The 27,699-nt window shown below is 58.2% G+C and overlaps 1 protein-coding gene across 1 annotated transcript in view; it reads left to right on the top strand.

Annotated features, from left to right (window-relative positions):
• The window catches only part of PRDM16 (PR/SET domain 16), a 372,677-nt gene that overhangs the window by 328,458 nt on the left and 16,520 nt on the right, over positions 1–27,699 (top strand). Inside the window, exons 5-12 of the mRNA XM_063602269.1 lie at positions 4,225–4,327; positions 10,564–10,771; positions 12,779–12,926; positions 13,539–13,692; positions 19,640–21,056; positions 22,820–22,904; positions 26,090–26,259; positions 26,929–27,006. Of these exons, the coding sequence (XP_063458339.1) occupies positions 4,225–4,327; positions 10,564–10,771; positions 12,779–12,926; positions 13,539–13,692; positions 19,640–21,056; positions 22,820–22,904; positions 26,090–26,259; positions 26,929–27,006 (2,363 nt within the window). The remainder of the gene's footprint in view (positions 1–4,224; positions 4,328–10,563; positions 10,772–12,778; positions 12,927–13,538; positions 13,693–19,639; positions 21,057–22,819; positions 22,905–26,089; positions 26,260–26,928; positions 27,007–27,699) is intronic.

Genomic DNA, 27,699 nt, shown 5'->3' with positions numbered 1-27,699 from the left:
ACAGTTGAATTCTGAAATCCAGAATGGTGAGCGATTGAGTTTTTTCCAGTAAGCACACGGAAGGAGGGTTCACCTACTTGATTCAAGCCTGCCTTTAAAGTTTATTACGCTGGTCAAAAAGAGACAAGAAAGCCCAAAAGTTCGCTTGATGGAAAAAATTCATTTATTCCAGGAAAGAGTAAACAAGAACGGCCGCTGCTCAGATTCAACCCAGTTCCTTTTAGTCTGCAGTCCGGTGATTCCCACCTGGTGGAATTTGCATGGAGTTTTTCGTTTATTTGTATTGTTAAATTCTATGATTAAGCGGGAATGGGAACCGTACCACTAAGAGCTTCATATTCGAAAGTCGTCTCTTTTCTTGTGAATTGATTTGATATTTTAAAAACTTTCTTTAAAGACCTGTAAGGAGAAGGTATCCCAAAGCTGGCAGCCATTGTAAATGTAAATGATTTCTGTGTCTTAAAGAATATTGCTGGGAGCAATGATACTAATTTTCATAAAAGGCTCTGTCTGATTGAACGTGGCCTGGGCTGACTCTAGGCTCTTCTCGGGCAATTTCTCTGCCTTCTGTTGAGAACGTGGCCATTTATTTGCCCCAGAAGTCCACTTACCTACAAGAAGCCGCCTCTTTGTGTCTGGAAAGTGATAAAAGGGGGAGAAAATAGGCAGGGTCATGCTAAATACAGTTTGAATTCCGAGGACCTGTGTTTCGTGTTGTTCACCCATGTTCAGTCAAGTCATTGTTGTTACAAAGAGAACCTGAAGTGTTGGAACAAGGACTTAACTTCAGATCCAGTCTGTTTGGCATCATTATTTTTAAAAGCCATTTACAGCAGACATTTATTGGCGCTAGTAAACTCAGCTGTTGTTAAAAGGGTTCCCCACCCTCTCAGATCCTTAAACCAAAGGGAAAATTCCAGCCTTGCCCGTGCAGCACAACCCGGGGACTTAGGCACGGCTTCAACAGCATAGCGGAGACGAGTGTTTATAAAAAGGCATAGATGCCTAGATGCTGTCGCTTAAGCAAATATACTGTTCTTCTTCCTTTCCGGCGGCCAGTCGTCCTCCCTGAGGCCGCTGCTGGGGGCTAAAGGCTATCAGAGGCTCCAGACTTTATTTTTGCTTCAACAGACTTCTCCCACCATGCTGACTTAGCAGGGTCTGAGCAGGACCCACCGCGGGTCTCACGAGGAAAGGAGGATTATAAGCAGACGGCAGGAATGTGTAGGGAGCTGCAGTCATAATTTATGACAAGCCCTGCAGGAAGGGGTCTGCAGTCAGTAAATGCGCAATTTGTGACGCTCTCGAGCCAGGAGCCGGCCCAGGCTGGGTCCGCAGACGCCCGGTTCCCACCGCGGCCGGCCCGGTCTTTGTCCCGGGAAGTCGCCTGACCCCGCCGGCCAGGAACAGTGGCGTTCTCGGCGCGTCTGGCTGATAAGGCCTTTGTGACACCGGGGACAGGCTGTAAAAACGCAGCCAGCTTTTGTCTGCACCTCCGCGCCGCTGGCAAGGGCGGGGCCAGCGAGTGTGGAAAAGTTTGCTCGGATTCCCGTTCACCTCTGACCCCCGAAGCAGTTGGAGGCAGGTCGGGGACCCCCACCCCCGCCCCGCCCCGCCTCGGGCCCTGCGATCAGCAGTAATAGCGATTAATTCCGACTGTGGCTCCAAGTCCCATGGCCAAGGCGCCCTCCTCCTGCAGGTCCAGGGCCAGGGAGGGGGAGCCCGCGGCCCGACGCGCTAGACCCTCCCGCGGCGGCGGCTCCAGGGCAGTGTCCGCGCCGGAGGGGAGGGTCCCCCGGCAAGTCTGGTGCCCTCGGAGCCGGGGTGGGGTCCCAGGAGACACCGGGGGCCCTCGGATTGGGGGAAGAGGTGGGGGAAGGGGTTTCCTTCCGCAGCCCCGCGGATCAGAGGAGGGAGGCCTGGCGCCCTCGGAGCTGCGGTGGGGGGCATCCCAGGAGATCTGGCTCGGTGTGTAGAGAAGGGAGTCCGGGCGGCGTCCTGGGAGTGTCTGTGGCCTGCAGAGAGGGGATGGGGTTGGGGTGTGGATCCCGGGAGGCTCGGAGGCTCTCGGAGGGGGCCAGGCGGAGGATCCAGGAGGGCCGCGCCCAGCCCCTGTCCGCCCACCCAGCCCTCTGCCCGCCAATGGAGCGGAGCCGAGAAGCGGGGAGTGCGGGAGGTTGCCCGAGGTCTCACGTCAGGACCCTCGACGGGGGTGGGGTGGAGAGGGAGGTGGTGGGTGGGGTGGGTGGTGCGGCCTGGAGTGGAGCCAAGGGGCGGGCGGCCAGGGTCCACATTGCCCTCTAACGGGACCCCTCGAGAAGCCTCAGCCTCGCCCGCTGACCCTCCTCTCTCCTGCCCAGGGCCCGGGCCAGGCCACCTGCCCCAGGGGCATCAGCCAGGCCGGGCAGTCACTCAGCAGCCCCTTCCACTTGCGTCTGCTACAGTGCCACTCACGGCACCGCTCAGAGGGTCACCCGGGCTTTGTCCCAGCTGGCGCTTCTCATCCCGCACTTTGGGCCCGATTTTCTAATACAGTGGCTCAAGTTTCTTTTTTAAAAAAGAGACAATGATTCAGCCAGTGTGATTTTTTTTTTATAAGATGATATAAAACTGGGGTCCTAATAATAATGGGTTTAATTGAAGAAGTTACCATGGGCCAGTTTCTCATCTCCACTTTTACATCTCCTCATAATTTTAGCAACTTACCTGACGCCCCATAAGGGAACTTCACACACTACTGACAGAGGCCGTGCACCTGCCTGTCCTCCTTCGTGCAGTTCCTGTCTGGGTGTCTTGGGAGTAGCAGACACTGGGCATTACCGTCACGCTGTGACTTATGTGTGTCTTTTGAGAGTTCCTTGGTGTCATTCTGGAGTCAGTTGGGACTGGCAGATTGTAGTGAAATTCACAACGTGGGGGACATGGGGGAGGAGCATGCAGGGGCCACACCCAGCCCTGTCTTGGGGGTGCCCAGCTGTGTCCAGCCACAGATCCCAGCCAGGTCCAGCTGCTGGAGAGCCTGGCCTGACACAGGATGGTCAGTGGGGATGGGAGTGTCACCCACAAGGATGGCCACGTCCCCTCAATCCCTGGGAGCCCTTCCCTTTCTGAGTCTAGACCCACTCCGTTTTCTTGGAGGAGCCTCAGCCCCAGGTCTCGCAGGGGCAGGTGGATTTCCCTTGGGCCTCTCCCCAGCCTCACAGCCAGTCCTCCGGCCAGGCCTGCAGTTCCCCGGAAGCCCCCCAGTTACTGTGATCAGAAGAGAGTCTCAAACACCCACATGTGCAGGGTGGGCAGTGACTCCCCCAAGAGAAACACACCTGCCGCCAGACACTCCCGGACCGAAGACACAGGGTTCCTTGTGCTGGCGGCACGGCCCGTGCCCTGGCCCAGGCCTCAGATGGCCCGGCCTCCCCTTTGTGAACTGCTAATTTTCTTCATCTCGACCACCACTTCCACACCCCAAGACAACCTCCTCTTTTCAGGAGGCCCCTGGCAAGCCGCAGTGACACAGCCCCCAACAGCACTGCTCAGTGAGCACAGTTCCAAATGGAGGCCCCCTCGCCCCCAGGGCTTGACCAGGCTGCAGAATCTACCTGAGCCCACCAGTTCTCAAGGGTGTCGTGCATCCCAGACTCCCGCCTGTGGGGTCAGCAGCAAGGCGCCAAGCTGACAGTGGGCACACAGTCCTGCCCACTCCAGCCTTCCTGGCTCGTGGCATCCCCGCTCCTGGGAGAACCGCAGCCCCATGTCCTGACTCACTGGCCAGGCGCAGCTCATGGCCACTTTCAGAAACAACCAGATTCACTCCACACCCTGAGCTCCCCCTCCCCCACCGCCACTGGCAAAGCGGGTCTCACTTACATACACAAAATGGAACAAAAGAAACTTGAGAACCCACCCAGGCGGGCTCTTGGTGGAAGCGGGGCTCTGCTGTGCCCCCAGGACACCCCCAGCTGGGAACTTTGATGTGGATCCTACCTGTTTAGTTGGCCACCCCCTTTATGAATATCCTAAAACCCAATAAAGCAAATTAAAAGGGGACGCAATTCCTTCTGCACATACTCTGCAAAAGTTCCAGAGGGGACCCTCTCGGTGGCAATTAGAGGAAAATCAAGTGCAGGCCGAGCTGCGTCCACAGTGTGAGGGCTGAGTGTGCACTGAGAGGCTCTCCAGACACCAACACACCACACTCACCCTTTCTCTCTGGTCTCTCCATCCTAGATTTACTATAAAGTCATTAAGGACATTGAGCCAGGTGAGGAGCTGCTGGTGCACGTGAAGGAAGGCGTCTACCCCCTGGGCACAGTGCCGCCCGGCCTGGACGGTAAGACCCCTCCCCCAAACCGGGCCACGGCCCCTGGGAGCCCCCAGCCAACCCGGAAGAGGAGCAGATGCCTGGGAGGACCGAGGGCCTCTCATCACCTCAAGCCACCTAATGAGGGCCAGGCGGCCCCCAAGTGCTAGGTGCCTCCATTTTTGCAGACCTCAGGCCAGCAGAAATTGCCCGCCTCCACAAAGGCTCAACCTAATGGCTTTCTTGTTCCTCTTCCCTGGGGCACCCAGGAGGTGCACCCAGAATTTAAGAAGGGCTTCGGGCAGTGGGCAAACTGGTATCCAGTGGATTATGTCTTTGCAATGTTAGGGTCCCAGGTGATTTTTTTAAGCTATGTTTTATTATTGCTATTATTCTTATTAGCAGCAGCAACAGCAGCCTTTGCTTTCCCTGGTACTTAAACGAACGAACAAACAAACACCAAGCCAGTTTTGTAGCTTCGAAGCATTTCTGGCTGCCCCAGAGCTCTCTGTGGGGTGGGAAGATTTTGTTTCATTTAAGAGAGTGGATGATGGCATATGTATCTTTCAAAGCCAAATGTGCATCTGTAGCTAAAACTCCAAGAGAAGTGTTAGGGGAAGTTTCATTTGGCAAGAGGGAAAATGCGGGGTCTGAGGCGGGTCTCACAGTGATGCGGTGTCGCCCCGCTCTTCCAGGCAGGGCTGTGGGAAGCCTTCCAAACTTCCTTTTCCCTAGATCTGCCAGTCCCTCTCTGTCGCGTAGAGATGGGACAAGTGAGTTTCCCTTTCACCTTCCTCCACACCCAAGTACAGCTGAGAGGATGCCTGAGAAAATTCCAGTCCCACACAGATGAGCTCTTCCCAGATACAGGCTCATTCCTGCCTTCACATCATGAAGCCATGTGTCCGTTCCCCTACGGGGTCCTGGAACAGCCGGCCAGGAAAGGCTCTGTGGGCAGTGAGGCCCTGGCCCGTCGGCTCCACGCCGGTCCCTCTGAGCAGACGGCTCCAGGGTTCGAGCCTAACTGCTTTTCTTTGGGAGACCCTGCAAGTGAACAGGAACGCAAGCTCCCTCCTGGCCGTTTCCGGCGCTGGTGATTCCTGCTGGTGCTGGAGCCTGGAGGGAGGCTGAGTTTTCCTCCTTGCTTCTTGGACCTCCCCTTCAAATACACCAAGGCTTAGTGATTAATGCCATTTGCTGTAAGTTTCTCCAAGGAACCACTCTGATTTCACGGTGAAGGAATGGTGCTGGAATGAGCAGGAAGGCTTTGAGACCAGACATGGAGAACTCCGCCTTCATTTACCCTTTCCATCACTGAGCATGGCCCAGCCTTAATTTACCCTTGCCATCACCGAGCGTGGCCCAGCTAGCTGGGTCCTTCCTTGGTGCAGTATCTGTTTATGTCCCTGAGTGTCCGAAAGGAAATGACCACAGAAGGATAGTTTAACAAGCCGGAGCCTATCTGCAGCTTCCTCTAAAGTTTGGTTTTATTTAGGCCATTGAGAAAAGAAAAATCAGTTGCCGAGATCTGGATAGCAGGGGGGAGGGCCTCATTTTCCTTAAAATAATTGTTGAAAAGATCTATGAATCTTAGACAGCGCACAAGAACGCCAAGAGACAAATCTACTTGACTTAAGGAGAGTGCTTGACTATGGAATTTCGTTTGTATGATGAAATTTCTTTCTTCCAAAAGGTTTTTTAAAAACCTTGATTTCTGCTCCCCACCCCCCTCCAGCCCCTGATATTAAATAACCTGGGTCTACATTTTCCTAATAATTTATCAAACATTTGTGGGCTAATTGCTTGCCACACATAATAGCCCAACATCAAATATTTGACTTTCCCTACTCTTTCCTGTCAAGATCATGCCTCCCCAATAGCCGCCTCCCCCACCAGTTAAACTCTGAATCGCACAGAAAGAAAATGCAAAAATGTTCCTCACTAAGATAATTATCATAAAAAATCTTTTATCCCAACCCCAGCTCAATGTAGCCAGCCCCTTATCACTGCAGGGACTTGGAGGAGGCTCTCAAGCTCCTTTGAGCCTCGAGTCTGGTAGATTAGTACGTAGACGCCACTTAATTGTGAACCCCTCGGCTCTCCGGGGCCATTAGGCACTGATTTATTTTTCTGTTACATTCCTGCTCTGCCATGAAGATTGCTGATGGAACTTCAGATAGGCAAGTGAGGCGCAGATGTGACAAACAAGATGTGAGGTCACCACGGCGTTGGCTTAGTTGGCGTAGGTGACAGGTGGATGCTGTACCATAGCCCACGCACCCCTGCCAGATGAAGAGAGTTTCATTTCCAATCACTATATTTTATGCTTTTGTTGGGAGAAGAGGGCTTGGCTGGAGACCACGTTCAGGTAGTGAAGAAGACACAGGAGACCCTTGGGGGCCAGCCCGCTTCGGGAGAACCGAGCCTCTGCTCTGCAGTCCCGGGGCTGGACACATTCCCTCTGCAGAGCTGCAGCTCTGTCAGGAATGCGAGGCCCATTTTCACACAAGTGATTCAGACCACGGGGAAGCCACTTTCAGATGCATTCGACTTTGTGTTTTGTTTTTACACTTACAATGAAGAGGAAAGAATTCTCTTTCGTGAGAACTTTTTGCTCTTGGGAGAAAATAAAGAAAGTCACTTCCATTCCCATATGCTTTTCTTTTGAGAAAGCCTCACAATAATTTGCTTTTCCTCTCTCCAAAAGAGGTCAAGAGGAGGCAGTGCATAGAGGACAGAGCGCATGAGCCAGCCAGATCGTGAGATCAGAGATAATAAGATGGGAAACATTATCAGAATAGGTCATGTTCTTTCAGCATTTCTTTAAAGCAGAAGTTTCTTGTACCGAGAAAGTGAAAATGCCATAAACTATGCCCCCGTTTCTGGCCCCTCCACGAGCCCCAGGGGTGTATTCAGGGCCAGCCTTACCTGCCTGGAAGACAGCCGGGAGACCTGTCCACACCACTCAGTAAGGGCAGGCCAGGCTCAGGTGTGTCCTGTACCCGGCTCTGTCCTCTGATGGGGGCCCAGCTCCATCCGTGGAGGGCTGGGGTTGGGGAGCAGCAGGGCAGGGATGCTCACTGAAGTCGGCTCCATCACGTCCAGGGCACCCTCCAAGGCCATTGGAGTGAGAATCAGACTGCATTCTCATTTGCAATCTAAATTTTTATTTTCATCCCAAATTCTAAATGAGAACTGGAAAAAATAAGTTGGTCAGTAATATGAGTGGGTGGGGTTGGCATTTCTTCTTGTCTTTGTTTTCAAATTTCAACTTCTATGATTGTTCTTCATTGGGTCCAGAAAGAGTAAAATAAAAGCTGGCATTTCTAACTGAATCACGATGCTGGCTGGAGGCCCCATCTCAGCCTCCTTCCAGCCCGGGACGTTGGAATCCACCCACAGGCAGTTTCCCAGGTCTGCGGGTTGGCTGTGTTCTGCAATGGTCTTGGTGCTCAGATCTGCAGGGCTTGTTCCCCAGTGAAAATCCCAGTTTCTGAAGACAAGGGAAGGCCTGAGAGGGGGTGATGGTGAGCATCCCTCTATCCCAGGCTCACCTCGCTTTCCCCAAAACCCTCAGTGGGAAATTGGGGCCCTGCCAGCCCTGCTTCCTCGGCCCCAAAATCATGGGCAGGCTGCAGGCCTACTGCTCCACTTCTTCCTTGGACAAGCAACTCGGTGTTGCCCAGCCTCAGTTTGCCAGTTCTGAAGCGGGCATGCGAATACTGTCGCCCTTCCCTGGGTGCTTGCAGGTCGATGCGGGGCTTCAGTGCCCAGATTCTCTTAAGCCCTGAGGACAGGACCTGCCACGTGGGGCTCCCACCAGACCCCAGGGGTCAGCCTTGCCACCCACATCATTTGCACAGTGGGCTCTCTCTGAAGAATTTGCAGGCTTGAATCACATTTCAAGGTGGCATTTTGTAGACTTCTAGGGTGAGTATTTCTTGCCCACCTCCTCCCAGGCTGTGCACCCTGTCCAAGGATCCCTCCTGGCAGCTCCTAGGTGGGTTTGGTTTGTTCAGTGAGTGAACAAACTCGGAAAGCTCCGAATGGCAGCCTTCCCCGGAGAGGTTTGGGACGGAGCCCTCCAAGCCCCAGAGGCTGGAGCTGAGGTGTGGACCGCAGTCCTGTGGGAAGTGGACTGCGCAGGCCCTGGGCATCCTCTGGCTTTTTTCCCTTCATGATCTTGTTTTCCCCCAAACCAGTGCTTTCCTGAGGTTCAGGTCAGTGAGCAGGGCCAGGATGCCTGGACACCGGCTGAGAACGAAATCACGGTGTTTCGTGCATCTTGACCAGCAGTGGTGCCTGCCCACTCACCCCCAATGCACACACCCCTGGGGCTCCTCTCGGCCAGACACCCCTTCCCTGTCAGCCAAATACTTACCTCTGTCCAAAGACGGCACCAAAAATCACATCTGGCAAGCTGGCATCTGTACCTTGGTTGGCAAGGGGTGGGTGGGTGGGTCCACCCAGTATGCCTGCTGTGGTCTCTTGGGGCCAGCACCCTGCTGGAATCCCCACCTTGGGCACCTGAGGCTCAGGGAGCCAGGCTCTGAGGACCCGCCAGGGGTGCTGGGGTGGCCCAGGCCAAATAGCAGCATCTCTACCCTTAGGCTCAGGGAAGCTTCCAGTCAGCAAGGAGGTGCCACTTCTGGTAACCCCTGCACTGCCCAGACTGCAAAGCAGCCCACCCTTTCCTTAGGACTCTAAAAGGCCTATGACCGTGGTGGTCTCTCTGACACAGGGAGGGGACGGGAAGTGACATCCCTCTTCCATCTGCCCCCATCCCCCCGTCTCCTCGGCAATCCTTAGGTTCAGGCCTTTGAGTCAACGTTCAGACCAAGCTCATGAAGACTCTGCTCAATGCTGGGCACTGGGTCAGTCCTCGTGCACGTGCATACACACCCAAACACACATTCCCACAAGCACCCAAATGCACACACACAAATTGCATGCATACACACATCACATGCACACAAACACAAACATGCACGTTAGCATACACACATTCATATACAAGCATGTGTACACATATTCATGCCTGCACAACTACACAGCCATTGGCGCACACACACACAAACCAACACACAATGTGCGTGTTCACACACATGTTCACATGCACATGTGTGCACATCAAACACATATGCACACACAACACAGCCACCCATGCGCACGAACATATGTGTATAATATGCACGTATGCATACATAACACAAATGCACACACATGCAGACAGAAACACATGTGCATTCACACATGCAAAGTATGCACCCACATGAACACACAGATGCACACATGCCTCAACACAAAGGCATACACAAACCACACGTGCAAGTATGAAAACACGCCAGTGCACACAAATATTCACGCATGTAGGTGCATGCAGAAACACATGCGTCCTCACACACGTGCACAGGAGTACCCATGCAGGCCCACACAAACATGGGTGTAAGTGCATAGACATGCACACACAGTCACACAAAAATGCACAGACATGGATGCAGATATGCTGAGATATTCACACTTAGGTGTGCGTACACAGCTGCCTGCTCATGCCCAAGATGCCCCCGTGCACTCACACACTGGTGCACACACCATTGTTCAATTAATTTGGGAAAGAGCTCAGTGCCAGCGTTCTTTCCAGAGCCGGGGGGATGAGGCATCTTGTTGGGGGGGGCCTCGCGTCTTAGGTGGAAGGCTGCTGCCCAGCTGCTACAGGCAGGGGAGGCAGGGACGGGCCCAGAGCCCCCCCCACCAGGATGACAGCTCCAGGCTGATTGTTTGGCTTGGCAAGGCAGTCAGGATGCTGCCTCGTAAACTTAATAATAGCTGCCCCCCTTTTAATTTGTTTGACCTTGACGACAATAATTTATTATATGCACTGCAGCTCTGTCATCGTTTTTCTCCTGATTCATAAACAAAGCACTTGGCCCGGCTTCCTCCTCCACTCCCGAGCGGGGCCTTCTCCAGCCCACGGTGGCTGCCTGAGGCACAGGCAGGGCTGGGTGTCGCCCGGGGCTCCCTCTGAGGCACAGATTGGGGGGTCCTTTGGTCCTGCCCAGGGCTGGGCCCTGGGGACTCCACATGCCTGTTTCCAGGGCAGGCTGGTGGGCCCCAAGTTGAAGGCTGGAAGGAAGCAGTGCAGGACTGGCCAGCCTGGGTGCAGGCCCTGAGGCACCGTGGTGAGGGGGCCAGGTCTCCAGAGTCCCCTGATAGCCCTGGGCTGGGTCTCCAGCTCACTCACCACCGCCTCGTTCTCTCTCTTGCAGAGGAGCCCACGTTCCGCTGTGACGAGTGTGACGAACTCTTCCAGTCCAAGCTGGACCTGCGGCGCCATAAGAAGTACACGTGTGGCTCAGTGGGGGCTGCGCTCTACGAGGGCCTGGCTGAGGAGCTCAAGACCGAGGGCCTTGGCGGTGGCAGCGGCCAAGCCCACGAGTGCAAGGACTGCGAGCGCATGTTCCCCAACAAGTACAGGTGCCACGCCCTCCTCCGAGTCTTCCTCCCCTTCCCATGCCCTCCGAGTCTTCCTCCCCTTCCCGTGCCCTCCTCTGAGTCTTCCTCCCCTTCCCGTGCCCTCCGAGTCTTCCTCCCCTTCCCGTGCCCTCCTCTGAGTCTTCCTCCCCTTCCCGTGCCCTCCGAGTCTTCCTCCCCTTCCCGTGCCCTCCTCTGAGTCTTCCTCCCCTTCCCGTGCCCTCCGAGTCTTCCTCCCCTTCCCGTGCCCTCCTCTGAGTCTTCCTCCCCTTCCCGTGCCCTCCTCTGAGTCTTCCTCCCCTTCCCGTGCCCTCCTCTGAGTCTTCCTCCCCTTTCCGTGCCCTCCTCTGAGTCTTCCTCCCCTCCCTTCCCCCGCCTCACTCCCCAACAGGTGTAGACAAAGGGCCCCCTGGTGGGACACACCCTGGGGATACGTGCCCCTTTTAGGACACTGGCGCTGCGGGCAGAGCAGGTGCAGGATCCCGTGGCCAGAGCCGCAGGTGTCCCCTGGCTCCGACCGCAAATGTCCTGGCCTCAGGAAGCCACCTCCTAGGCTCGTGGCCCTGCCTGCCAGGGCTGCGCTGTGGGGAGAAACTAAAAAGGAGAAAAACTCAGGCCAGAGCCCAGACCTGCAGCCGCTAAGCCCAAGGCTACTTCTGTAATAAGGTCCCAGACCGGGACGGGGGTGGCAGCACCCACCACCAAGGGATTCATGGTGGCCCCACCCTCTGGACACACGAGCAGCTCCTTCTCAGATGGTAGGCAAGAGCCGGAAGGGGTCACCCCTATCCCCAAGGCACCAGCCCTGCTCCCCACCCGGTGGCAGCGGCCTGTCCCAGGAGGGGCTTCAGAGACATGAGCGGGCCCACGCTGGCCCTCCCCTGCCCTGAGACCAGGCAGGAGCCAGCATCTGGGGCCTGGGCGGCCTTGGGGACCTGTGACCCCCGGGAAAGACAAGATTCCTGGTCTCCGTGGGGAGTGAAACCAGGACATTCAGTCCAGTGCTGTAGGGAGCTATGGAGACTTTTCCAACCTGGGCCCCTCCTCCTGCCTTTGACGATTTCCTCCAGGACAGCCTCGCAAAGTCAGAGCAAAGCCCATCAGGCCACTAACCGGCTATGTGATTGCTGGGGATTACCACCCATCCCCGCACCGCTCCCTGGGGACGGCAAACCCTCCACCCGGAACAGATGACTGAGAAAATAAACGTTTGGGCAAATCCCAACTGCGGCCCTTCCCGGTAAACGCCGCTCAAGAGGGTCCGTGTTTTCTTTACATAAACACATAAATCACAATTAACAACAGGGGAAAAGATACAGTCTCCTGATGCTCGGGAACCAGGCGTTTCTGATCTGAATGGATGGCTGGGCCCCGTAATTAACGAGCCGTGATATATCACTGCTTTGCTCATGAAGATTAACGGTCATCCCTGGGACAAGGGAAGCCGGGGGTCCCCCAAGAGCAGGGAATTAGAGCGACTCCTTCATCCAAGTGCAGCGGCCCCTCCGAGCAGCTGTGCTCGGGCCCCCTCGGTGTCACCTGGAGACCCCCGAGTGACTCCCGACCTGCCTCCTCGGTGTGTGCCCAGCACTCAGAGGGGCATCCTTGGGTTTGGGGGACTTGCCCCACTCCTGGGTTCATGCCAGTGTTGAACCCCTTTTTTCTTAGGCCCAAGCTTAGCCGCAAGGCCAGGACCAGCTTGAGAGGCACCCAGGGAGTGTGGGCCGGGGTCCGGCACTGCCTCCAGCCGCCCTGGGGGTGGTCTTGGGTGAGGGATGGAACCATCCAGGTGCCGGCTTCCTCATCTGCTAGGGGAAGGCCGCCTCTGCCCCTCACAGCCCGGCCATGGCAGAGAGGAGGTGGGCAGGGAGACACCAGCACGTGCTCTGATCCCTCGGCAGCGTGGTGGGGGCTCCGAAGGGGCACTGGGAACAAGCTGTATGGTTGGGGTCCCCTCCTGGGCAGAGGGCAGGTAGTCGGGCCCCGCAGTGAGCCTCGTCCTCTGCACAGCCTGGAGCAGCACATGGTCATCCACACGGAGGAGCGCGAGTACAAATGCGACCAGTGTCCCAAGGCCTTCAACTGGAAGTCCAACCTCATCCGCCACCAGATGTCCCACGACAGCGGCAAACGCTTCGAATGTGAAAACTGCGTGAAGGTAACCTGCGGGGCGGCCCCGTCTCAGCCCCGGTGCGGCAGGAGGCTGCAGACGGGCGCCCGCTCCCATGCTCCCCACACCCCCTGGTCCAAATGTAGATGGAGTGCGGCAGCGTGGGTAGGAGGCCCCTGCGGTGGCTCGGGCCCTTCCGTGTGACTAGGAAGGAAAGGAAGTCTCAGGGAAGACCGTGTCCCCCAGGTCAGAAGGATCAGGGCCGAGACCAGAACCTAGGCCCCTTCCCGAGCGCGGCTCCTGTCCTCCCGCCAGTGTGGAAGGAAGAGGCTGGCGGGGCTGAGCCGAGCCTCCACCCCGAGCCCGCCAGGGTCTCTGCACCACAGCTGAAAATGCTTTCTGCAGCCCTGTCTCACGCAGCCTCAGTTCAGGAATTGTTCTTGAGGAAAGCAGCCGGGGAGGCTCTGCGGCTCACTTAAGGCCCTGCAGCGGGTCCTTGCTACACAGAGACCCGTCCCGGCCTGCTTGGTGCAGACTGCAACGTGGTGGCAAGAGAGACAGGCAGGGCCCTGCCCCCCACAGCCGGTTGGTCCGCCAGCCAGAACCAGGCCAAGGCGGGTGTCCAGGCAGGGCACGCGCCAACGGTATCCGTCTCCCCAGGTGTTCACGGACCCCAGCAACCTTCAGCGGCACATCCGCTCGCAGCACGTGGGCGCTCGGGCCCACGCCTGCCCCGACTGCGGGAAGACCTTCGCCACGTCCTCCGGCCTCAAGCAGCACAAGCATATCCACAGCACGGTGAAGCCTTTCATATGTGAGTGGTCGCCCAACCTGGCCGCCTGCCCTCCGGGTGCGCGGATGCCATGGCGGTCGGGCCGAGGTGGGCCATCCCCCAAGGTCTCCCCCGATCCGAGGGACCCCAGTTTGTTCATAAAGCACTCATGGCAGGTTCTGACATCTCTGCCGCGTGCAGCCTGGTCCCCGGCAGGCACCCTCTGAGTTTGTCCCTCACTGCTCCCCTTCCCCATCCCGTCCTCCTCCACGGCTCCCCTTGCTTCACCTCACAGGGGCTGGAGGGGGGCAGTGGGTGATGGGAGGGACCAGGGTCCTGCAGAAGGAGCTGGACCCTCCCTCCCTGTTGCTACTCCCGTCCCCCGAACTCACTCCCCACCTGTGCCGAGCTCCAGAAGGGCGTGCTTCTGTGCCGCCCTGCACGTGACAGTCTCAGCAGACACCCACTGGGATTGTCAGGGCGGTGTCTCTAGGGGGCCCTGTCTGTGCCCAGTGCTGTTGCAGTGCGGGGGCCAGCCCTAAATAAAAGACCAGCTGTCTTTAGGAGGCTCGCACACCAATGGGAGGAGACAGGCAAGCCAGACAAGCAAGGTGGCAGGCACAGCTCTGGGTGCAGCGGTGTGGGGTTACAGCCTCACAGGGGGCCAGGCTGGCAGCCTGGTGTGGGAGCTGAGACTGCCTGTTCGATGAGAGGCGTTCCAGCAAAGACTCAAGGAGAGTGAGCCCTGGGCACCTGTGGAGGAGGCTCAGGAGGGAGCTGTGAGCATAGAGGCCCAGAGGCCGGGGTTTGTTTAAGGAGTGAGTGAGCGGAGTGAGAAGAAAGGGCCAGGTGGTGGCTCACACCTGTAATCCCAACACTTTGGGCGACCCAGGCAGGAAGATCACCTGAGGCCAGGAGTTCAAGACCAGCCTGAGCAACGTAGCAAGACCCCATTTCTACCAAAAAAAAAAAAAATTTTTTTTTTAATTAGCCAACCACGGTAGTGTGTGCCTGTGGTCCCAGCTACTCAGGGGGCTAAGGGCGAGAGGATGTCCTGAGCCCAGGAATTCGAGGCTGCAGTAAGCCAAGATCACACCACTGCACTCCAGCCTGGGCAACAGAGCAAGACTCTGTAAAGAAATAAAAATAAATAAGAGAAAGGTAAGAGGTCACCAGGGCCGGGTCCAAGGGGCCTTGTGGGCCAGTGCAGGGACTATGACCCTGATTCTCAGTGAAGTCAGAGGCCCCTGAAGGGTCCTGTCTGCTGGGCCTTGTGCTGAGTCATCGCTTCCCAAGCATTCTTACACGGCATCCTCACGAAAGCCTGAGAGTGGGGCCCTTCTGTCTCCAGTTGTCATAGGAGGAAAGGGAGGCTACAAGATGTTGAGTGACCGTGGGCTCAAGGCCAGGCTGTGGAGCCCAAATTTTAGCTTCAGGGGCCTGGCTCCTGGCCCCCGGCTGGGTGATTTGAACCTTCCAGGCTCCGTTGCATCAGCCTGGAGAGGCGGGGTGCTGGGAGCTTGGGAACCTGGACTCAGGTGTTCTTGCTGATGTGGGACCACTCAGGCACTGACCACTTGCACAAGAGGTGATGTCCGCCAGCCAGCCGGGCCCCTGTCAGCACCTGGGCTGTGCCCATCCCACCCACCTCCCAAGCCCCAGCGTCCAGCCGTCCTGCTAGGGGTGACTCCGCCCCCAGCCTAACCTGGGCCACATGCCCCCACCAACTGAGGAACCAAAGGGAGATGGAGCTCTGCCTGCTGGCCGTTCCACAAGTACTGTTTTCCCATTTGCTGACCACCGATCTCCCAGGAGGAGCATGTGTGCAGTGTGCCCAGCTCCGGCACCCCGATACGCAGTACCCCTTTCCTCTGGGAGAAGCCAGCACGGTGCGAGCTGGGCAGGAGTCAGGGGCTGGGGCGGGGGGTGACTGCTCCCAGATGCAGGTCAAGTGACTCCAGTGAGAGCAGCACCAGTTGGTGCCTCAGATGACAACGTGGAGTTCTATAGCAAGCTCAGGAGCAAGAAAAGTGGACCTAGGTTTAAACTTCCTTGCCTCTCTGGGCTTGCAGACGAGCGTTCTAAAGTCCCGTTGCATCGCTTTAATGACGTGCATTCCAGGAGCTGCAGCACCCTGGGCAGCTGGAGCCCACTGTTCCCACCACACTGCAGGCTGCTCCCCATCCCTCGTGGATGGAGTGAGGACAGGGAAACTCAACTGGCCCTGCCCTGCCTCGGCAGCTATTGCGCTTCTTGTACACACTCTCGGCTCACCTTTGTGCCTTGGCTTTTGGCTAAGGGGATAAAGCTTAAAGGAAAACCCCAGACGTGGGCAGATCGGGTTTATGAAGATTCTCATTCCCTTAGAAATTAGATCAGACACAAGCAGCGCAGCCCTGGTATCCCCCAGGCCACTGCACAGTGTCCTTTGGTGCAACTGCAGAAGGGGGTCTTCAGGCTTGGACAGGAGGATTTGCAAACAAGTGAGGGAGTCCAAATAGTGTGGCCCTTTTCAGGAATGGTTGCTTGCAGGAGAGGTCACAGCTGTGCAGGCGCTCATGGCCAGACTCCGTGTCCACCTGCTGGGTGACACACCCATGGCAGAGGCAGATGAAAGCCCTAAGCCCCCACCTCACTGGCCACACAGACGGAGGGGGTGTCATTCCTGGTGGTGTCTTTCCCACCAAGGTGCTCACCTGTGCACTGGGGTGTGTACAAACGTGTGTGTGCATGGGTGTAAGAGAAGGGGTGGGTAGAGCGAGAGGAGAGGAGAACAGGAGAGAGAGGAAGTACAATATCTGGGAATGAGGTGGACAGGCTCCCACTGGGCACTTTGCAGAAAGAGCCTTTGCTTTAATAAGTACGCACGTGTGTGTGAGAGTGTGTGAGTGTGGGTGCGTGCACCGGTGCGTGTGTGTGTGAGAGCATGTGTGTGGACGCATGAGCTGGTGCATGTGTCGGTGCGTGTGAGAGCGTGTGTGTGTGTGAGCTGGTGTGTGTGTGTGTGAGAGTACATGAGTGTGGGTGCATGAGCTGGTGCGTGTGTTGGTGTGTGTGAGTGTGAGTGTGAGCACGTGAGCCAGTGCGTGTGTTGGCGTGTGTGAGGGCGCGTGAGTGCGGGCGTGTGAGCCGGTGCATGTGTTGGCACGTGTGAGAGCACGTGATGGTGGGCACGTGAGCTGGTGCATGTGTTGGCGTGCATGAGAGTGTGTGAGTGTGGGCGCGTGAGCCGGTGCGTGTGTTGGCGCACATGAGAGCATGTGAATGTGGGTGCATGAGCCGGTGCATGTGTTGGCGCACGTGAGAGTGCATGAGTGTGGGCTCATGAGCCGGTGCGTGTGTGTGTGAGAGCGTGTGGACGCGAGCTGGTACATGTGTTGGCGCACGTGAGAGCACGAGGGTGGGCACATGAGCTGGTGCGTGTGTGTGTGAGAGCGCCTGAGGGTGGGCGTGTGAGCCAGTGCTTGTGTCAGCACGCATGAGAGTGTGTGAGGGGCGTGTGAGCCGGTGCATGTGTTGGCACGTGTGAGAGCATGTGAGGGTTGGCGTGTGAGCCGGGGCGTGTGTCAGCGTGTGTGAGAGTGAGTGTGGCATGTGAACCGGTGCGTGTGTCGGCGCACGTGACAGCGTGTGAGTGTGGGCGCGTTTGTGAGTGTGAGTGTGGGCGTGTGAGTTGATGCATGTGAGTGTGGGCGCGTGTTTGTGAGTGTGTGAGTGTGGGCGCGTGAGTTGGTGCGTGTGTGTGTGAGTGTGGGCGCGTGAGTTGGTGCGTGTGGGTGTGAGAGTGTGTGAGTGGGGCACAGCCAGGGTGTGCTTGTTTGACCGGCAGGGCTGAGTGCCTCCCCGAGGGCCAGGTAGGTGACCGAGGGGTATTTACAGACTCTCCCTGTGGAGGGTCACCTGTCCATCAGCAGCCCTCCAGAGAGGGCAGATTTGATGAAACGAGACAAAGTTCTTCTCCCCTCAGCCTTGAAAACGCCCCGCCAGGCTGGACGAGCAGGAAGGTAGAGCGGTTAATATAAATAGATATCGTGATGAAAGAACACGATCATCTTAGGGGAAAAGCTCCCAGCTGGAGTCGAAGGAGATCAGGCAGCCGACGATTTCTGGTGAGCAAGAAGCTTGCTGAAATCATTGTTTCCACCACGCCGTGTTTAGGAAGCAAATTGTCCTACAGAGAGAGACACTCGCCAGGGTGTGTGCGTGTGGTGTGCGTATCTGTGGTGTGTGTGTGCGTGCGTGTGTCTGGTGTATGTGTGCATGTGTGTGGTGTATGTGCATGTGTGTGGTTTGTGTGGTGTGTGTAGTGTGGGTGTGTGTGTAGTGTGGGTGTGAGTGTATGTGTGGTGTGTGGTTGTGTGTGGTGTGTGTGTGGTGTGGGTGTGGTGTATGTGTGCATGTGTGTGGTTGTGTGTGGGTGTGGGTGTGTGTGGTGGTGTGTGTGTGGTTGTGTGCATGTGTGTGGTCGGTGGTTGTGGGTGTGGTGTGTGTGTGTATGTGCGTGTGTGTGGTGTGGGTGTGTGTGCGTGTGGGGGGGTGTGGTTGTGTGTTTGCATGGGGGTGTGGGGGGGTGTGCATGTGTGTGTGCTGTGTGTGCATGTGTGTGGTTGTGTGTGTATGAATGTGGTGTGTGGTTGTGTGTGTGCATGTGAATATGGTGTTTGGTTGTGTGTGTGCGTGTGTATGAATGTGTGTGGTTGTGTGTGTGCATGTGTGTGGTGTGTGTGCATGTGTATGAATGTGGTGTGGTTGTGTGTGCTGTGTGTGTGCATGTGTAGATGTGTGTGTGTTCCTCCCTTTTTTCTTAGAAAAACAAGAGGCAAAAGACAAGCTGGTGATTCGCTGACACCCGTTCACAGGCCTTTAGGAAAATGGCCGGAACCCCCAGGCCGCTGGGTCCTGGAGTCTAGCTGGGCCGGCACTGCCCTCTCCTGTTGAGAGAAGATGCTGGCACTCGCCAGCCAGAGCCGGGCACTGCTGCTTCCATCCCAGTCTGAGGAGGTTCCCAGTAGTAGGATTTTCACTTTTCTCAAGCAGGGAATAGTCCCTCTGCATAGGGCTCCTGCCCGGGGTGACCTCCTATCCATGTCCACCTCCAGCCACCTCCAAAGGGTGGTTGAGTACTGCCAGGAGCCCCAAAGCCCGGGATCCCCGAGTTGGGGCCTCCTGAGAACCTCAGGAACTGTCTGTGTCAACCCAGAGGCTGCCTTCTCCGGGGTGCAGGCAGCAGGATCTGGTGCGGAGAGGGGAGGTGGGAGGACAGTAGGAACACTGTGAACTTCCAGAGAGCAGGAGGCACAGTCTGCATGGTCAGCGTCCTGCCCCCACCCCTGCTAGAACAGCTGCAGAAGTGAAGACGAAGGCAGGGCGGGCCCTGAGCCAGCTTGCCCTGAATCCACTGATGGAGTGGCAGACACCATCACATGCATTCGCTTTCCCCGTGCCCCGCCCTGGAGAGCAGGTTCACCTTCCCCAGGGACTTCTGAAAATCTTGGCTCCTAAACTAGCAACACCGTGGGGTAGGAGGGTGGCAACAGCGGTGGCAAGCCCATTCTCCAGCAAAGAAGGTGGAGGCACAGCAGGAGCTGTACCAACCGGCCCCCGGATCTGTGCTGGTCACTGGAGGCCAGCCTTGGGGGGGGCGCATGCACACACACATATGTTTCCACATGCTCATGTGTGCACACGTGTGCACACTCACACACGCACGCTTGCAGAATACACACACGCCTGCCCCCACACACACACGGACACTTGCGCGCACAGACACACATGCACCTGCCTGTGTATTTGTGTGTACGCACACACGCATGCACGCACAGTACACACATATACACCCATGCCCACGCACATGCACCCAGACAGACTGCTTCCAGCCCCAGCCTCGCCCCTCCGGCGGCTGGCTTTCCCGGTAATTTCATGTGGCGTTTTCAGCAGGGTTTCCCGGTCATTTCATGCGGGTTTGTCTTGGCTTCTGCTGGTGTTTTAGGTGAGGTCTGCCACAAGTCCTACACGCAGTTCTCGAACCTGTGCCGGCACAAGCGGATGCACGCCGACTGCCGCACGCAGATCAAGTGCAAGGACTGCGGCCAGATGTTCAGCACCACCTCCTCCCTCAACAAGCACCGGCGCTTCTGCGAGGGCAAGAACCATTACACGCCGGGCGGCATCTTTGCCCCGGGCCTGCCCTTGACCCCCAGCCCCATGATGGACAAGGCAAAACCCTCCCCCGGCCTCAATCACGCCAGCCTGGGCTTCAACGAGTACTTCCCCTCCAGGCCGCACCCGGGGAGCCTGCCCTTCTCCACGGCGCCTCCCACGTTCCCCGCACTCACCCCCGGCTTCCCGGGCATCTTCCCTCCATCCTTGTACCCCCGGCCGCCTCTGCTACCTCCCACACCGCTGCTCAAGAGCCCCCTGAACCACACCCAGGACGCCAAGCTCCCCAGTCCCCTGGGGAACCCAGCCCTGCCCCTGGTCTCCGCCGTCAGCAACAGCAGCCAGGGCACGACGGCAGCTGCGGGGCCCGAGGAGAAGTTCGAGAGCCACCTGGAGGACTCCTGTGTGGAGAAGCTGAAGACCAGGAGCAGCGACATGTCGGACGGCAGTGACTTTGAGGACGTCAACACCACCACGGGGACCGACCTGGACACGACCACGGGGACGGGCTCGGACCTGGACAGCGACGTGGACAGCGACCCTGACAAGGACAAGGGCAAGGGCAAGTCCGCCGAGGGCCAGCCCAAGTTTGGGGGCGGCTTGGCGCCCCCAGGGGCCCCGAACAGCATGGCCGAGGTGCCCGTCTTCTATTCCCAGCACTCATTCTTCCCGCCACCCGACGAGCAGCTGCTGACTGCAACGGGCGCCGCCGGGGACTCCATCAAGGCCATCGCATCCATTGCCGAGAAGTACTTTGGCCCCGGCTTCATGGGGATGCAGGAGAAGAAGCTGGGCTCGCTCCCCTACCACTCGGCGTTCCCCTTCCAGTTCCTGCCCAACTTCCCCCACTCCCTCTACCCCTTCACGGACCGAGCCCTCGCCCACAACTTGCTGGTCAAGGCCGAGCCAAAGTCACCCCGGGACGCCCTCAAGGTGGGCGGCCCCAGTGCCGAGTGCCCCTTTGATCTCACCACCAAGCCCAAAGACGTGAAGCCCATCCTGCCCATGCCCAAGGGCCCCTCGGCCCCCGCATCCGGCGAGGAGCAGCCGCTGGACCTGAGCATCGGCAGCCGGGCCCGCGCCAGCCAAAACGGCGGCGGGCGGGAGCCCCGCAAGAACCACGTCTACGGGGAACGCAAGCTGGGCGCCGGCGAGGGGCTGCCCCAGGTGTGCCCGGCGCGGATGCCCCAGCAGCCCCCGCTCCACTACGCCAAGCCCTCGCCCTTCTTCATGGACCCCATCTACAGGTATTCAGCGCCCCAGCCTCACTGGCTCTCCCTGGGGCGGGGCCGCGGCGGTGCTGGGCGGGCTCAGTGCATGGTGGTGTCTCTTTCAAGCTCCTCCAAGGTCGTCCCCCGGCCTTTGCTGACTTCAGGAAGATGCCCCTGTTCTTGGGGGGATCTGCACCCCTCAGGAGGGATGCCTGGCTTGGCTGCTCCTAAGCTAGGTGCCTGGCCCGGGCCGTGTTTGGGAGGCCAGGACGGGTGCTCCCGGACACGTGCAGTTTGCTTGCTCCGATGACCACTCAGACATCACACTGTTGGCCTCGAGCGCCTCCTATCCCCAGTAACCCCCACCCCCCACCCCAACCCCCACCCTTCCCCACCCCTCTCTCCAGCTGTCATCTCTGGTCTAGCTCTCCCCAGCCCCTACCTGCAGAAGTCAGAGGGGCCTGGGCTGAGTGCTTCCTGTCCCTCCTGGTGCGCTCCTGCCCCTGGAGCCACAGCGGCAGGGGGAATGGGGAGGGGGTGTCTTTCTGGGGGCCCCGGGGGAATCAGAGAAGGAGCCAGTGGTCCTTGGAGGGGAGGAGGAGGCGAGTGATGAAGCAAGCATTGGAGGGTTTTCTAGGCACCAGTGCCCTGTGTCTCTGATGCCTCTCTTGGGGAGAGGCGAGTTTAATGCCACTCCCTAATTTCTGGACAGGTTTGCCCCTCCCTAGAATGCAGGTGGGTTGGAAGAGCAGGGCTAGGCTTGGGGAGGGGGTCCTACCCCCACCAGCACCTGTCCCTGTGCTCCCCGCTTCGCCATGCAAGGAGACAGGCAGGAGACCCTGAGCAAGTCCTGTCCTAATAAAGCAAAAGCGGCCAGTCATAGACATGCTGGGGGTGCTGTGTCTTGCAATGGGGTGGCAGGTTTACCAAAGCGCTCTCAGTGATGGGAAAGAGGCTCCCAAATCTTACCCTCACTATGGGGACCCAGGCAGACAGAGAAGAGCAGGCCGCCTTCAAGAGCCACCAGGCCAAAGGAGGGTCAGTGGATAGCCCTGCCCACGGCCTCTGTTTACCACAGGAGATTTGCATTGTGATTCAGTGAGCAGGCTTGTCACCGGCATCTGGGGAAGGTTCTGGAACTGTACTCTCCAGCAGCCCTGGAGGGTGTTTAGACAGGGCCCTGTCTGGGTGCTGCAGGAAGCCCCTGGTGACCTCCCCAGGACAGAAACCTGCTGGCCACTCACGTTCATCAGCACACACGGGCAGCACACCCCGTGCCAGGGGCCGGGTCAGAGAAGGAGCGGAGGAGGCCTTGAGCCTCTGGTGTGAGCCACGCTGTGCTGTGAGCAGGTCCAGGGACCCCCTTCAGAGTGGTCCCCACTCATGCAGGGCTGACCGGCCAGTTAAGCCGGGGTGCACGGGGCCTTCAGAGAAGACTCCAACCGCCTGCACTTAGCACCCATGACCTGCAGGGGTGCTGGCAGCCAGGGGTCTTTGAAGGCCCTCGAGGGGACCTTGGAGGCATGGGAGGTGTGAGGGAACCACTGAGGGAGAGTGTTCAGGGGCAGGTGGTGACAGGGAGGGTCCGTCTAGGGGTGCAGGTGGGCTGGGCTCCCGACATCCCCAAGGCCCACAGAGGAGTCTGGTGAGCGTTGGGGCAGCCACGGCGAGGCCCACACCATGGCCTTGTGACTGGCCAGGTATATGGTCAGGCGGGGTGGGCGGCTCTGTGGAGCGGGTGGCTCGGCGGGGTGGGCGGCTCGGTGGGGTACGTAACCCTCTGTGCTGTTGTCCAGCAGGGTAGAAAAGCGGAAGGTCACGGACCCCGTGGGAGCCCTGAAGGAGAAGTACCTGCGGCCGTCCCCGCTGCTCTTCCACCCCCAGGTACGTCCTCAGTGCAGGTCAGGGCGCCCTGTAACCCACACGCCAGTGGCCCCACCGCCCGGCTGCCGAGGCTCAGTGGCCAGGCTGGAGCCTAAGTCCCCGTCCAGGCCATACCACGCACAGACGCCCTCAAAGGCAGTGGAGGATTCTCTCCCTGTGGCCCCTCAGGTCACTGTAGGCTGGAGAGGTTGAGGACCGAGAGTGATCCTCACAGGGCCACCCCAGGGACCTCTCTGACCCCTGGCTCTGGGCTCCAGGAGAGAGAAGGAGCTTCACTGGAGTCGTGGGCAGAGCCTGGAGGAGCGAGGGCAGGGATTGTGAGTGAGGGGAGCAGCCTCAGGTGGCAGCCCAGGACCCAGCGTGGGCGCTCTCTCTGGGGTGCACAGGACCTGCGTATGTTCAAATGGACCGGAAGAGAGGAGGGACCTGAGCATGCAGAGAGGGGCATGGAGCCAGGCCCCAGGGAGGTGGTGGGCAGGGGGTCTGGAAAGAGACCCAGAAAGCCCCCCAGTCCAGACAGGCGGGTGCAGACCCTGCCAGGCCTGGAGGTGCTCCTGCCTGCCCCTGAGGCCACATCCTGGGAGCAAAATAGCGGGTGGGCAGCATGGCCAGGGCAGAGTCTTCCCGACCTCCTGTCCCCTACTGACTTGGTCTCATTGCTGGGAGCCTGGCCCCTTCCGCAGCGCCGTGGGCTGCACCTGGAGGGTCCTGAGGGTCGCACAGTGGGCCTGGCCCTGACAGACTGCAGACCAGACCGGGGCATTGTTCTCTTTCTCGGCCTTCCCCGCCGTGGACGGGCCCCCCACCTGGTTTGTGAAACCTGCGCCCAGGCTGAGTTCACAGCTAAACTTAGCGCCTCCCATTGTTTCCCCGGGGCTGTGGAGTTTGGTTAATAACTTCCCCTGATTTTCCTCGGGATGGGCTGGAAAGAGCCACGAGCCAGCCAGGCGCATCCTGTGTTTGTTTGTGCGGGGAGCGAGGCCGGGAATATCTGATCGGGCGGAGCAAGCCGGGTGGGAGAGGCCCACCCAGGCCCGAGGAAGGGAGCCCAGCGGGGGGCAGTTTCCATTGTCCCTCCTGCCCGCTGCCCCCACGGGCCTGCCACCCCCGCTGCCTGTCCCTGCAGCCCGGAGCCAGGAGGTGGGGGGCGGGAAGAGAGACATGACTAATAAGTCACCAAATGGTCTAAGGTTGGGCTGTCACTTGGGCAGAAGGCGCCAGTTACTAAAGACCTCAACAAAGCCCAAGAGGCCATGACTGTGCAAAGACCTCAGCCCTGCTGCTCCAGGCTGCGGAGGGGCTGGTGAGGCCCAGTTGATGGCTCAGGGAGCAAGGCAGCTTCCATCTCCCCATCACTCATCACTCGTTCTCATCAGGATGAGAGCATGCCTGCCTCGCAGGGGCGGGAGGAGCCTGAGCCCCACAGCCTGGGTGGGGCTGGAAGGGGCCAGAGGGGAGGCCTTGGCCACTGTGGACGGACACGAGTTTCTACTCGTTCATTTCTTTCTGGGTATTTTTATCGTAATCAGTGTTGTTCCCCAAATAGCAAAACGTCCCCACCACTGGGTCATGTGGTCTCTGGGACGCATTTGTAGAAAGCCCTCTGCTCCCTACCAGCAGCAGCTGGATAAGTCCCTGGCAAGCAGGTCTCCAAAAAGCTGAGTGCCAGATGCCCGGCACTCGGACTCTGAGAGACCCCAGCCGCGTGATGGGATAGTTTTGTTTGCTAGTGGGCAGCCAGGGCCAGGGTCTTGCTGTAAATGGGCGGGTCACCTCTGTGGAGCTGGCTCTGAGCATTGCCCAGAGGCAGCGAGCCCTATATGAGGCCCCTTGATGAGGCAGGTCCCCACCTGCCCTTCTCCTCACCCCCACACCCATTCCGTGGAGGCTGGGTGCCAAGGACCGGCACCCTGGCCAGTTCCTCCCAGTGACACCAGCACCTGGGGAACCCCAAGCTCTCCCTTCCCTCTGCATCTGTATCAGCTCCTGCCTCACCCTTGCCCTCCCTCATCATCCCCTTCTCTGGGAGCTCCCAGGGGAGGCAGGCTATGAAAATACCTGTTTAGCAAAGGTGTCTGGAGGGCCCTGTGGGTCAGGCATTGGGCCCTGGGAGCACTGGCCCCACCTTCAGCAGGCTGGGTGTGTGGTGCCGAGGCCCGGGGTTTGTTCCCTGTTTTGCCTTTTGCTACCCCTCAGGGGATGATGAACCCTCTTCCTTTTCAGCCCCTGTGCAGCTCCCTACAGGGCCTGGCACACAGCAGATATCACAGGGTGGCCCATCTCCTTCTCCACTGAGGTCAGCTCCAAATCTTCAAAGAGAAGGGGAGCTGGGAGAGGCAGGGCTGATACTGAGCAGTTCCATCAGCCCAGCCCTTCCCCTCTCCTGTCGCTATTGTCAGAGACCTCAGTGGGGCCAGGACAGTCTGGGATTCTGATCAGAGCTCTGCCCGCCAATCCCATGCTTCCACTCTCCTAATTGAGCAAGCCCTGGGCATCTCCAGGGAGCAGAGAGGCAACTCCTATTGCCCATATCAAATTGCCCTGTGTCATGTGACATGTGACATTGTTATTTTGAATATTTCCTTTGTGGGATTAAGTCTTAAAGAGGCTGTTGAATTCCTTAGTACTTTGCCTGCAATTATGGCATGCTGCCACTTGGTGGCAGTGGTTCTGCAGGCCCACAATCTATGCTTTAAACGGAGATTCAGGTTGCTATTGTAATTTTTCAAGACTAAAAAATAAACTTTTTAATGTTAAACTAGATGTAATTCTGCATTTAACCCAAACTAGCCAACCAGAAGTGCTGGCCAGGAGTCAAGTCAGCTGGGCATTTTGCCGGCCTGGGTCAGATAAGGGGTAATCATAAACATCAGCTACCTGTATCACTCAGGTCCCGCCCAAACCGGGCAGTGAGGCTGGTTGCTAAAGATCAGTTTCAGCTCCTGCAGGAAAGACCTTAAACTACAAACGAGGGACTGGGACTCAGGGAAGGACAAGAGCAGGGCTGACTACAGAAAGGTGAAAAAATCCAACCCAGGGTCCAAGAAAATACTAGGAGACCATTGCTTCCAGTGCCCACCTGAGCACCCTAAGATATGCTATTGTACAGAACCCCCAGCAGTGCGTGCCCCTGAAGACAGGTGAGAGTCAGCTGAGTCCATAACCTCCCACTCTTATGCCTACAGATGTCAGCCATAGAGACCATGACAGAGAAGCTGGAGAGCTTTGCAGCCATGAAGGCGGACTCGGGCAGCTCCCTGCAGCCCCTCCCCCACCACCCCTTCAACTTCCGGTCCCCACCCCCAACGCTCTCCGACCCCATCCTCAGGAAGGGCAAGGAGCGATACACGTGCAGGTGAGGGGCCCTGTGGTGCTGCTGGGACAGCCCTGGCGGGGCTCGAGTGCCACACCTGTGGCTGTGAACCTGTGCTTCCAGGAAAAACTCAGAGTCCCGGCCATAGGAAAGCACAGCACTGCAATCAGCTGGTTATCTGCTTGAGGTCATGCTTTGCAAATAAGTGACTTGGGTGGCCTCCCCTGCCTCACGCCATGCTGTGCTCTTGGGAGCTCAAGAATATGCAACCTCAGCCCAGCCTGATCTGGGAAGGCTGGGGCTGAGGTGTGCTGGTCAGTGACTAACCTCAGCGCTTGGAGGGATGGGAAGCCCAGTGCTACAGCCTCAGCCGATTTCTGCAGTGTCAGGATGACACCCTCCCGGCCACCCTGTGCTGGTGCAGGCCCGTCCAAGTCTGTTGGAGCCTGCCCTGTTCACCGCCAGACTGAGGGGCCGAGACGCTTCAGGGGGCAGGGGCTGCTCTGTCTACTGCTGTGGCCCATGGCAGCCTGCTCTGTAACTGAGGCTGGGCTTCAGGGCCGTGGAAGGGACTGAAACCGGGACGCTGGGATGGGTCCCCCTGTTCATCAGGTGTGAGACCCCGAGCATTAGCGTGAAACCATTTCTGGGAAATGGCCATGTAAGCCCACCCTAATCCTCCCTCACCCTCCCCACCTCCCTCCACCCCAGGTACTGTGGGAAGATCTTCCCCAGATCAGCCAATCTCACCAGACACCTGAGGACGCACACAGGGGAGCAGCCGTACAGGTAGGTGCCGCGTGGGCCGGGTGTGGGGGCGGGGCCACCTGCCTCCGTGCACCGCTGACCCACTCCTAGGAGTAAGTATGCCATTCCCAGGGCTCCCTGCTGGAGTGAGCAGGCAGTGGGCGGGGCCGGGTGCTCAATTCTGGTCACTCTGGCCCTCCCCTCCTGGCCTCAGCAGGATGTTTGAGGATGAGGCAGGAGGTGCCCAGGAACCTTCTGGAAGGCATCTGCCTGGCTCTCAAAGATGTGAGGGAGCAGCTCTCCACCCACCCTAGGGTGTTCACTGGGGCAGGGGATCCTCATCAGAGCAGGGCTGACCAGAGCCAGGGCCCAGAGGGTCCACATGGGAGAAAACCTCAGCTTCCCCACACCCAGCCCAACTCCATTCATCTCACGACGGCCATAGCTGCCCCCACACCCCCACTTCTGGTGGGCCAGGGAGTGGGCCAAAGGCAGAGTAAGACTCCGTGCAAATGCGACCCACCCCCCACTTGGAGCCCACTGAGGGATTCCACAGGGTCCCGGGGACAGCCTGGATGGGAAGCAGTGCGTCTGCTTCCAGGATCCCCCCGTGCTCCTCTCATCTGAGGAGCCGGCTGGCACCTGCAGTGAAGCAGTCACACAGCTCATCGGGATGGGGGAGGCATTGAATTTGGGGCTCACAACAGCCTCCCAACAGGCTTGTCATCCCATTTC

The sequence above is a fragment of the Pan paniscus genome, chromosome 1, assembly GCF_029289425.2.
Source record: "Pan paniscus chromosome 1, NHGRI_mPanPan1-v2.0_pri, whole genome shotgun sequence".
Lineage (NCBI taxonomy): Eukaryota > Metazoa > Chordata > Mammalia > Primates > Hominidae > Pan > Pan paniscus.
Note: the sequence above shows the minus strand (reverse complement) of the source record. Positions and strands in the feature narration are given on the sequence as shown.